Consider the following 12,408-nt stretch of genomic DNA (forward strand, 5'->3'; position numbering starts at 1 on the left):
AGTGGATAGGATGAACAAGACACCATCAATATGGGACAATGTACTGTAAAAAGATGATAGTGCGATCAAGTTTATCAATTTTATCGGTTTTTCCGTAATTTCAATGCTGACCAATGACATAGCAGTATGCTACCCAATTTCTGCATCATCGCTAAACGCTCCTCCACTACTTTCCAAGTACCATATACTAGATCGCGAATGTAGATCGAAGACTGTGCAGTACATCCATTCAATATTAATTCTCGAACATATGTACCAAAGCATACCAGACAACGTCTTACTCCGATGCAGTTAGGTTATCTACACTCTATGATCGAAGTGCTAGAAATATGTAGATAACCTAACTGCATCGGAGTAGGACATTGTCTGGTGTACTTTGGTACATATGTTCGAGAATTAATATTGAATGGACGTACTACACAGTCATCGATCTACATTTGCGATTTAGTATAATTTACGATTACGATTGCCTCTATGTGGATGGGAGTCACAGAGCATTGTCGCGTTTTTAGGGTAAAGTTGGAGACTGAAAGATCTTCCTTCATTGTCTTTGACTGATCCTCCCTGCAACACTGTTGCCAATTTAATTTACAGCTGACCAGAAGTAGGAAGGTACTGCACCCACTACACTCCACATCTCATGAAGGAGCAGAGTGAGCTGAGTCCATAATTGCTGTTCACTGAAGACTGTTCTGCACCAACCTTACTCACAGCACCCATCCAAGCGCACAAGATCTCTCCAGATGCGCCCATGTCGACGAAGTTAACACCCCTTATCGACGTATACTAGATATGAGAGTATTGTTATGATATAACAGATGGTTAGGAAGAAACGTGTGGTTTATGCATAATGAAGCTTGAGACGAACAAAGTTTGAGGCATTTTATGTAAATCAACCTAAAGTATTGTTCTAGTATCTGGGGTCAGTACCAAAAAGGCATTGGTAAGAGAGAAATGGTCCTAGAACATAAACACATGCACACCTTAGGCTACATATATCTGCACTTAAACACACTGTAATGTTAAAGCCAAATGGTTTCCAAAGTATTAGTCATGTGGAGTGCAACACTCTTAATACTCTAATGCAGGACATGTATGTCCAACATCTGACATACATGCAAGTTTTCTATCCCACTCACTACAGTGACAAATATTAAGATGATAAAACTATTTTCTTCAACACCAAAGAAAAAAAAGTAGCTTATTTGTGATACACACACAATGTAGCTTTCTGTAGGTGTATAGCACTCACTCTTCATCTCCGATTGCAGTTCAGAAATTATACTATGCTCGCATCAGTCTGATAAAAGCAATGGAGAATATATGCTGTGAGGAAAGAGACAAAGACATAGCAGCGATGTTTGTCATGTGAAATTACATGCCATGCTGCCACTAACTCAGTAAATAGGACATCTGTCAAGTAGATGTATACACAGGAATTGCAAATTGTTTAAATATTCTTTCATCATCTGCAAAGCTCTCTCTCTCTCTTTGGGCAGTGGTACATTTAGTTCCTGTGATATCTTCAAGACATGTATGTGACAGTATTCTGCACATTGCTTACACAACAGATTTAATAAGTCCTGAAGCAGTTTGTGTTCAAAACAACAGGTACCCAGTTGCCATGAAGGCTGCAGTAATTCCCAGCATTGAAGGAAGTGCTTAGGTGGCCCTGGCTGGTGGCTGGTGTGGTGTGGCCTAGTTTGTGGCTTCTTCCAGCATTCATGGCTCTGGTGCATGGAATGCCCACAACAAAGCGTTTCACATTTATTTAGCACAATATGTGACAGTATAATTACATTGTTCATTTCATTATCAGAATAAAAAAATCTGTAATTGTTTAATATTGTGTAAAGTGTTGAAACACCAGTCTCAATTTTGAGGTGCATTGCTATTTCAGAAATAAATAAACAATATTCTTAAACAAATTGGTTAAACAAAACCGCGTGCACAGTACACTAGCCTACCAACGTGAGATCCTCTCAGTCCAGCAACTCGACACAGACTGAACATATTTCCCAGCAGTTTCCAAATAGGGAAAGGGTGGGGAGGCGATGGGGAAGGAACTGGGGACGACCAACAGCGCCCTCTGGTGGTGGTGTTGTGTACTAGGTCATTTGTTGCCCAGACCTCAAGGTGTAGACACAAAATTTGATATTCTCGTCAATAAATGTAAATTTCCCGCCATTTTTGTATTCCTGCCATTTCCAGGGATAGAGGAGGGTGGAGTTAGGTTAGTGGAGGTAGCTCAATCGTCCTATTACCTACCAAAATTTGAATTTCCCTCCATGACGCCAGTGCCAAGATGCCACACCTATAGCCGCCGTCCCACTATTGAGACAGGTAGCCACCGCGCTTTAGCGATAATTATAATGACTAAGACAGAAATGTTAATAATATGCTAGTGAGACAAGACGAACGCTACCCGATCTGAGTCGAATGAACACAATAGAATGTGTAAAATCGACTCTCATCTATAGGGAAACTGCCGCTTGCCAGTCAGAAACATTAACACAGCCAGTAACAAAAATGCAGCCCACACTCAGTAAGCATACGCAAACTGACAACAGGGATGATGTAACAGGAACAGACAGTACCAGTGACCTGCTTAACCAATCTTGTTATGTAATTGATAGTATTTTGGACACATTAGAAAAATGGGTGAAGAAGGAAAAGGAAAATGCTAAAGGCAATAGGAAGGACCAAATTACAGGGTTGAATCAGACAAGGATGAAGATGATGCAAAGACTTACACCTTTGTCAATAATGGCAGTCTGGAGGATAAAGTTCAGCAAAGGAAGTAGAGTCAGTTTTGCAAGGTTTTGAAGAGGAGGAATTGTTGAAATAAGGGGGTAGCAATAATAACGAGGGTTAAGGTCAAGGAACCTATTAGCTATTTACTTGTCACTAACTGTGAAATATGAGGACAGCATTATAGACAACAATGTTTTGTGGGGACGCGGTTGCTCAGAGACAGAGAGTTGTGTAGCTGACGTGCAACGAACGAAAGTAGAGAACGTCATCAAGTGCTTTGATTTAAAATTGGTGGACCAGTTGTAAAAGGCAGCTAAGAATGTAGAGATTGATGACCCTATGAATCAAAGTATAAATGTACTTGGAACTGAACAAAACTATTTTACCTGGAAACAGACTGAAAAATATTTATTAGATGACTTTTATGAGGAACCTGTTCAGACTTGAGCAACTAATCCTATTGTAAAAACTAACTTCTCGAGAGTAACAGTGCGTTATTTTCATGATAGTTTGATTCTATTTCTAACAAGAATGAGTGAACAGTCATGAAAGTTACTGGTGGAAGACTAATAGATGGTACTGGAAAACTTTCTAGTGCAATACAGCATCAAGCTTTGACATCAACTGGTATAGGTGATGTACTAATAGATCATTGTTGTTCAATCATTCGCAGTTTGAGTACTGAGATGTTAATTGGCACAGATTTTTTAATGATCTATCAAAGAAAGATCGACTTTGACCAGAGTCACTTAGCATTAACTTTATCGGATTCTCAAGTGATTACAGAGCCTTTCATTGGAAATTATGTAGGCAGTAATAATGAAGCATGGGAACTACCTATCACAGTAATGAGGAGTAAGGGATATTTTCGGCAAGATACTGAATTTAGGAATAATGTGCAAAATGCTAATGTGGAAGAGAACTATATCCTCAAAGAAATAGGAGCTAAAGGACAATCGACAGATCAAGGTTGGACAGAAAATGACATCATATCGCCAAATCTTCCCCCACTAGTTTTAACATTGGTCAATTAATGTTAGTCAAAACTAAAGAAAAACCTAAGAAAATTTCAGTGGAAACAAAGAAGATTACACATGTTTATCAAGGACCATTGAGGATAATAATAGGTAGACCTCATGCAAACGCAGAGTGTTTGAAGTACCTGAAAAGTAAGAAAAAGCTAGGTCAATGAAACACTGTAGATCTGAAGCCCTTCAATTTGATACTGACAGATTTCTGTAGGGAGTCTCCCACTCTTTAGTGGGTACACAGTTTGGCATACTGTGGAGTTCCAGCTGAATGAAACTTTATTTCCCTTCCAGGTTTCATGATCTTCTTTTGTCCTATCTCTACTAAGTTCTGTAGGGAGTCAAGCACTGTTGGCCAGATACATTGTTTGGTGTACTGTGGGGTCCCAGCTGAGTGAAACCTTATTTCAATTTCATTACCTTCTTCTGTCCTATCTATAGTAGATTTTGTAGGAAGTCTACCACCTGGTGGGTAGACAGTCTGGCATTCTGGGCGGTGCCATCTGGATGAAACTTTTCTTCCTTTCCAAGTTTCAGTCTCTCCTTCTGTTCCATCTTGAGGAAGTAAGGAATATATTCCTTCATACTGTACATATGCTATTAGTTTACAAAAGCTTTCTAGTAAACAAGAACGATTCCTAAAAATGACAATACCTAAATGATGACTTATAAAAGAAAATGAGAGTTATTTTGCAACAGTAAATTCTAAATGTTAAAATAGCAGTGAGTAAATTCTGAGTGCCCATGAAAGAAAATTAATGACTAAAGCCCATAAATAATAAATGAGATCCACAAAAAGGATTAGTAAGAGTAAAATACCGACACTTTGCGTTAAGAGAAGTAATTGAATCTGGTAATTCGTAAATTCTGAAACAAGAAACTCGGCATACATTAATAATTTTCAGTTGGAAGTAAGGTTGTCTGTAGGTAAGAGATGGTAATAAAATGATGCCATTAGAGGCAAGCCAAATCGTTTTCATATGAATTAAAGTAGATTTATGGAGGTGATATGTGGATCACACCAAAATTATAAGTACAAATTAAGTCAGTAGATTGACTAAGATGGAGAAAGAAGTCTCGAAAACTATGGATAAATGAAAACAGGGAGAAACAGGGAAATGAAGTCAGTAGGCTGATGTATACGATAAAATGCTGGAAAACTGGTAATTCCCTCACATATCGTAAAAGGGTTGAGAAATGTGTAATCTTGATTAAGGCAGATGGTCAAAATAAATATTGCCACATACAGACAACAATAGAAGTAAACAAATGTGTTAAAAATGTAGATTGTAGAGTATTGGTATGTTATAATAAAAAAGCTTTTTGTTTAAGTGTGTGATAAAGCAAAGTAACTGCTATCAAACAAATAACTTCTTTACTGTACTAATTATGCAATAACATGTTTTGGAAAATGAGCATAAAATTGCATTTCACTATATCTCCAAAAGTGTGAGGGATAATGATTTTGGAAGCTATAGAGATCAAAATACACTCCTGGAAATGGAAAAAAGAACACATTGACACCGGTGTGTCAGACCCACCATACTTGCTCCGGACACTGCGAGAGGGCTGTACAAGCAATGATCACACGCACGGCACAGCGGACACACCAGGAACCGCGGTCTTGGCCGTCGAATGGCGCTAGCTGCGCAGCATTTGTGTACCGCCGCCGTCAGTGTCAGCCAGTTTGCCGTGGCATACGGAGCTCCATCGCAGTCTTTAACACTGGTAGCATGCCACGACAGCGTGGACGTGAACCGTATGTGCCGTTGACGGACTTTGAGCGAGGGCGTATAGTGGGCATGCGGGAGGCCGGGTGGACGTACCGCCGAATTGCTCAACACGTGGGGCGTGAGGTCTCCACAGTACATCGATGTTGTCGCCAGTGGTCGGCGGAAGGTGCACGTGCCCGTCGACCTGGGACCGGACCGCAGCGACGCACGGATGCACGCCAAGACCGTAGGATTCTACGCAGTGCCGTAGGGGACTGCACCGCCACTTCCCAGCAAATTAGGGACACTGTTGCTCCTGGGGTATCGGCGAGGACCATTCGCAACCGTCTCCATGAAGCTGGGCTACGGTCCTGCACACCATTAGGCCGTCTTCCTCTCACGCCCCAACATCGTGCAGCCCGCCTCCAGTGGTGTCGCGACAGGCGTGAATGGAGGGACGAATGGAGACGTGTCGTCTTCAGCAATGAGAGTCACTTCTGCCTTGGTGCCAATGATGGTCGTATGCGTGTTTGGCGCCCTGCAGGTGAGCGCCACAATCAGGACTGCATACGACCGAGCCACACAGGGCCAACACCCGGCATCATGGTGTGGGGAGCGATCTCCTACACTGGACGTACGCCTCTGGTGATCGTCGAGGGGACACTGAATAGTGCACGGTACATCCAAACCGTCATCGAACCCATCGTTCTACCATTCCTAGACCGGCAAGGGAACTTGCTGTTCCAACAGGACAATGCACGTCCGCATGTATCCCGTGCCACCCAACGTGCTCTAGAAGGTGTAAGTTAACTACCCTGGCCAGCAAGATCTCCGGATGTGTCCCCCATTGAGCATGTTTGGGACTGGATGAAGCGTCGTCTCACGCGGTCTGCACGTCCAGCACGAATGCTGGTTCAACTGAGGCGCCAGGTGGAAATGGCATGGCAAGCCGTTCCACAGGACTACATCCAGCATCTCTACGATCGTCTCCATGGGAGAATAGCAGGCTGCATTGCTGCGAAAGGTGGATATACACTGTGCTAGTGCCGACATTGTGCATGCTCTGTTGCCTGTGTCTATGTGCCTGTTTTTCTGTCAGTGTGATCATGTGATGTATCTGACCCCAGGAATGTGTCAATAAAGTTTCCCCTTCCTGGGACAATGAATTCATGGTGTTCTTATTTCAATTTCCAGGAGTGTATCTTTGAATATGCCCATTGATGATGGTGGCTTGAAGCTGAGTACAACATGAACCTGACAATTTTGACAGGTAGATGCAAACTGAAGATGTTATGACAACTGAGTGGGCATCTGTAACATCACAGCCAACATTATACTATTTTGGAATGAGTCTAGCAACCTCATGGCAGGCAGTTGGCACTTTACCATACTAGCTTCTGAATTTATAACTGTTCGAAGGTATAAGGGCAAAAAGATGTAATTCAGCTTAAGAATTACTTTGAAAGTAACAAAAAATTAGACAGGAGAAATGAGGAAATTTATTTACTGAACTAAAACTAAACTCCATTCCAACGGGTCTTGGAAGACCCTAATGGTAATGACCGACCGCCGTGTCACCCTCAACCTATACGCATCACTGGATGCTGATTTGGAGTGGCATGAAGTCAGCACACTGCTCTCCCAGCCGTTGTTAGTTTTCATGACTGGAGCCACGCCTTCTTAATCAAGTAGCTCCTCAATTTGCCTGAAATGGCTGAATGCAACCTGCTTGCAACAACATTCAACAGACCTGGTGGTCATCCATCCAAGTGTTAGTCAAGCCCAACAGCGTTTAAATTAAGTGATCTGACAGGAACTGATGTTACGACTCCAGCAAGAGAATTGGTTGAAAAATTATTTAAAGGGAAATAATAAAACGATCAGTTAATAGCTTTTTCTTTAAGCAGCAAATAATTTAGGTCTGAACACTTGTTCAATAGTAGCCTTCAGTTTATAAAAATATTAGTCCTGAGAAAGTCTGATAAAATTTGGCTACTTGTTTTGTCTTCAAAAGCAGTTTTGACTGATATTGACGCTCTTAAGGATAAATATTTGAATATTTCTAATGAAACCAGTGACAAAGCAATAAAATGTTTTTGAGTTGAATTGTGTATATAATAGTATATGTATTTTCAAGATGGTATTTCCTCAAACAAATTTAAGCATTCTGTTTCGAGATACTCACAGAAAATGAAAGAAAACTTGAATGAATAGTTACTATCCCATCTCATTATCCCCAATGTTTCCAAAAACTGAGATGATAATGGACAATCCACTTTTGAACACTTAGTAACAGTTGTAACTAAACAGGTCAGATTTACCTTGTTTGGTGTTATATTAGAATTAGCAGTAATCTGGTATAGTGTGCTGCAGGATTCTCTCTTATGTCTACTATTGTTTACAATACATATAAATGACCTTCCACATGTTAAAAGGTGTACTTGTCCTCTTTCCACGAATGAAATAAATGAAAACATCAAAAGCTGGTTCCATTTAAATGAATTGCCACTGAATTTTGGACAAGGCTCGTTTTATGTGATTCAGTACTTCACAAAGAAGTTCATTACCAATAAAGGTCTTACACTCGAACAGTGTAAATGAAGAAATAGGCAACTTAATAGTTTAAAGACTGTAAATAAATTACTACCTAGGTGACATAATCCATATCCTACAATTAATGAAGAGGCATTGTTCGCATGTATTTGCAGTACTTGTGATTAACAGTACAGGTGATATAAAAAAGAGGAGACTAGTTTATACTATATGTTTACATTCATTAATAAGATAACTAATATTTTCATGGCGAATTCAACTTAGAGGAATAGTATTTTGATAATATAGAATTGTGTAAGAATACTAAAGTGTATAAGAATTTCATGAGGTATTAGACATAGAATATCCTGTTGACTGCCTCCACTCTCTCTTTCTCATTAATATTTTTTCATGAAATAACCCTAGCATCAAAGAATACTCTACAAAGACCTTAATAGGGTCACGTAATTTGGTTAAGTATCAAATATATAGGATGATAAGTACCTTAGATTCTAGATCCTGCTAGGCAACTCCTACCTCATTGAAGAGCAATTTCGTAGAACCTTATAAGATTATTGTTTTCGACTGTATTATGATTAACAGTCGCACTATAATGCAGTTATGTTTCATAATGTCAAGTCATTCGGTTATATTACGCCTAAATAAAACATACATCTTTGACTTTTTTCCCCATCTTAAGAGGCCCCACTCCAAAAAGGTGGGAATTTAAGGAGATGGGACCTGGATAAACTAAAAGAACCAGAGGTTGTACAGAGTTTCAGGGAGAGCATAAGGGAGCAATTGACAGGAATGGGGGAGAGAAATACGGTAGAAGAAGACTGGGTAGCTTTGAGGGATGAAGTAGTGAAGGCAGCAGAGGATCAAGTAGGTAAAAAGACGAAGGCGAGTAGAAATCCTTGGGTGACAGAAGAAATATTGAATTTAATTGATGAGAGGAGAAAATATAAAAATGCAGTAAATGAAGCAGGTAAAAAGGAATACAGACGTCTCAAAAATGAGATAGACAGGAAGTCCAAAATGGGTAAGCAGGGATGGCTAGAGGAAAAATGTAAGGATGTAGAGGCTTATCTCACTAGGGGTAAGATAGATACTGCCTACAGGAAAATTAAAGAGACCTTTGGAGAGAAGAGAACCACTGTATGAACATCAAGAGCTCAGATGGAAACCCAGTCCTAAGCAAAGAAGGGAAAGCAGAAAGGTGGAAGGAGTATATAGAGGGTCTATACAAGGGCGATGTACTTGAGGACAATATTATGGAAATGGAAGAAGATGTAGATGAAGATGAAATGGGAAATACGATACTGCGTGAAGAGTTTGACAGAGCACTGAAAGACCTGAGTTGAAACAAGGCCCCCGGAGTAGACAACATTCCATTGGAAGTACTGACGGCCTTGGGAGAGCCAGTCCTGACAAAAGTCTACCATCTGGTGAGCAAGATGTATGAGACAGGCGAAATACCCTCAGACTTCAAGAAGAATATAATAATTCCAATCCCAAAGAAAGCAGGTGTTGAAAGACGTGAAAATTACCGAACTATCAGTTTAATAAGTCACAGCTGCAAAATACTAACGCAAATTCTTTACAGACGAATGGAAAAACTAGTAGAAGCCGACCTCCGGGAAGATCAGTTTGGATTCCGTAGAAATGTTGGAACACGTGAGGCAATACTGTCCCTACGACTTATCTTAGAAGCTAGATTAAGGAAAGGCAAACCTACGTTTCTAGCATTTGTAGACCTAGAGAAAGCTTTTGACAATGTTGATTGGAATACTCTCTTTCAAATTCTGAAGGTAGCAGGGGTAAAATACAGGGAGCGAAAGGCTATCTACAATTTGTACAGAAACCAGATGGCAGTCATAAGAGTCGAGGGACATGAAAGGGAAGCAGTAATTGGGAAGGGAGTGAGACAGGGTTGTAGTCTCTCCTTGATGTTATTCAATCTGTATATTGAGCAAGCAGTGAAGGAAACAATAGAAAAATTCGGAGTAGGTATTAAAATCCAGGGAGAAGAAATAAAAATGTTGAGGTTCGCTGATGACATCGTAATTCTGTCGAAGACAGCAAAGGACTTGGCAGAGCAGTTGAACGGAATGGATAGTGTCTTGAAAGGAGGATATAAGATGAACATCAACAAAAGCAAAACGAGGATAATGGAATGTAGTCGAATTAAGTCGGATGATGCTGAGGGAATTAGATTAGGAAATGAGACACTTCAAGTAGTAAAGGGGTTTTGCTATTTGGAGAGCAAAATAACTGTTGATGGTCGAAGTAGAGAGGATATAAAATGTAGACTAGCAATGGCAAGGAAAGCGTTTCCAAAGAAGAGAAATTTGTTAACATCGAGTATAGATTTAACTGTCAGTAAGTCATTTGTGAAAGTATTTGTTTGGAGTGTAGCCATGTATGGAAGTGAAACATGGACGATAACTAGTTTGGACAAGAAGAGAATACAAGCTTTCGAAATGTGGTGCTACAGAAGAATGTTGAAGATTAGATGGGTAGATCACATAACTAATGAGGACGTATTGAATAGGATTGTGGAGAGAAGATGTTTGTGGCACAACTTGACCAGAAGAAGGGATCGGTTGGTAGGACATGTTCTGAGGCATCAAGGGATCATCAATTTAGTATTGGAGGGCAGCGTGGAGGGTAAAAATCGTAGAGGGAGACCAAGAGATGACTACACTAAGCAGATTTAGAAGGATGTAGGTTGCAGTAGGTACTGGGAGATGAAGAAGCTTGCACAAGATAGAGTAGCATGGAGGGCTGCATCAAACCAGTTTCAGGACTGAAGACCCCAACGACGACAAGAGGCCCCACATGGCGGGTGGGGGGGGGGGGGGGGGGGGGGGGGAGTAGGCAGACTTATGTAGACTAATATATGTTAAACAATATTTTACGTCAATGTATTGTGAAAGTATTATCATACGCTGCCTATAATTATTTTCCCTTAATTTGTTACCTTTCCATGCAATTGCATTAATAAATTCGATTATTTCGATGTAATAGTTTTGGGTTTTTTGTGAAATGTTTACGAGAATTATCAAGATGATGATAAGTCCGTTATGAGGAGCGGATTTTTATAACGAATTTTTCCACCTGAATTATGTACTCATTACATCACCAGTTTAACTTTAGTGTTTTAAACTAATACTCATTTCTGTACCGTTGACGTTTATCATTTCGTTTCGATATATCGTTGAAATTTATTGGCTACTGAACGCACTTCGATAACGTTGTAGAACTTACAAATACTGGCTGGGTCTTTGACAAAGCTTGGCGCCATATTGTGGGTTGAAGTTTTCTGGCGCGTGGATAGTTACGTTTGTGGAAGATGTCGGAAAATCAGGTATTTGATGTAGTCATGTGATTATTACATAATTTGTAAGTTAATGAGATGATTTCTTGGATATATAGCTGTGGGTGTGGTAATGATCTCTGGGATCGCGTTTTTAGGAACAAAAACCTGACGCCGGGCCTGGAGACGGCAACTCAGAATACATAAAGTTGAAAGTTGTGGGAAACGTAAGTGTTGCCTCTGTGGTAGTATCCACATTTTTATATCAGATTTTAGTTTCGTAACTTCCGTTTTTTGTTCGTAGTACACAAGATGCAATTTATGTTTAGGCTTTTGCAGCAACATGCTAATAAACGTTGCCAATCACGCTGTAATTGCATTGAGCAGGTGTCCTTATGTATTAGCTACATTGCTTGTGCTTTCAGTTTTTCTGAAGTAGTTTGCTGTTGAGTTCTAAGAAGTTCTTCTTAAAGGTGTACGTTATGTCTGCATTAATATCAAACAGATTTTGTGTCGTGGTTTAACTATGATGTGTTTGAACGTATATTGACCTAACGACCAAATTTAACTTAACCTGTTCAGTGCTGCATTGAATTTGTGAACAAGGCTTACCAATCTTGCAGTTTATTGGAGTATCAGCCGTGCTTTGCGGATATTGTGCTGATTTAATTGTTTTGTCTTTGATAGTACCCTCCCTTTGTTTACTAGCGAGTCTGTGTTAACAGGCTAATCATTATTATTGCAGCGCTAAGGTTAGCGTGGTTAAAAAATGTATGTATTGGCAACGTTGATTTGAATTAAGAAGCTATTTTTGTAAGATCTTCGTGTTAGAGAATCAGATAAATTATTGCTACAGCTGTTCGTCATGCTAAAGAGCAGTACTATCTACCTTCATGAGGATTGGAATAGATGCTAATGATGGAAAAGTATTTTGATGGGTGAAATTGTTTCGTGGCCGTAGGCCATTGTTGAGGTGGAGTTGAACGAATAGTAGGTAGACCACTGTACCTTGGGTCACTTTGTACCTAGTCACATTATTTAGGAAAACATTATGGACATGAAG

The 12,408-nt window shown here is 40.1% G+C and overlaps 1 protein-coding gene across 1 annotated transcript in view; it reads left to right on the forward strand.

The window, feature by feature from the left end:
- The first annotated feature begins 11,289 nt into the window (after positions 1 to 11,289).
- Positions 11,290 to 12,408, forward strand: part of LOC126356132 (small ubiquitin-related modifier-like) — a 33,250-nt gene continuing 32,131 nt past the window's right edge. Inside the window, exons 1-2 of the mRNA XM_050006840.1 lie at positions 11,290 to 11,396; positions 11,504 to 11,572. Coding sequence (XP_049862797.1) covers positions 11,382 to 11,396; positions 11,504 to 11,572 — 84 coding nt within the window. The 5' untranslated portion in view covers positions 11,290 to 11,381. The remainder of the gene's footprint in view (positions 11,397 to 11,503; positions 11,573 to 12,408) is intronic.

This window comes from Schistocerca gregaria, chromosome 3, assembly GCF_023897955.1.
Source record: "Schistocerca gregaria isolate iqSchGreg1 chromosome 3, iqSchGreg1.2, whole genome shotgun sequence".
In the NCBI taxonomy this organism is placed as follows: Eukaryota; Metazoa; Arthropoda; class Insecta; order Orthoptera; family Acrididae; genus Schistocerca; species Schistocerca gregaria.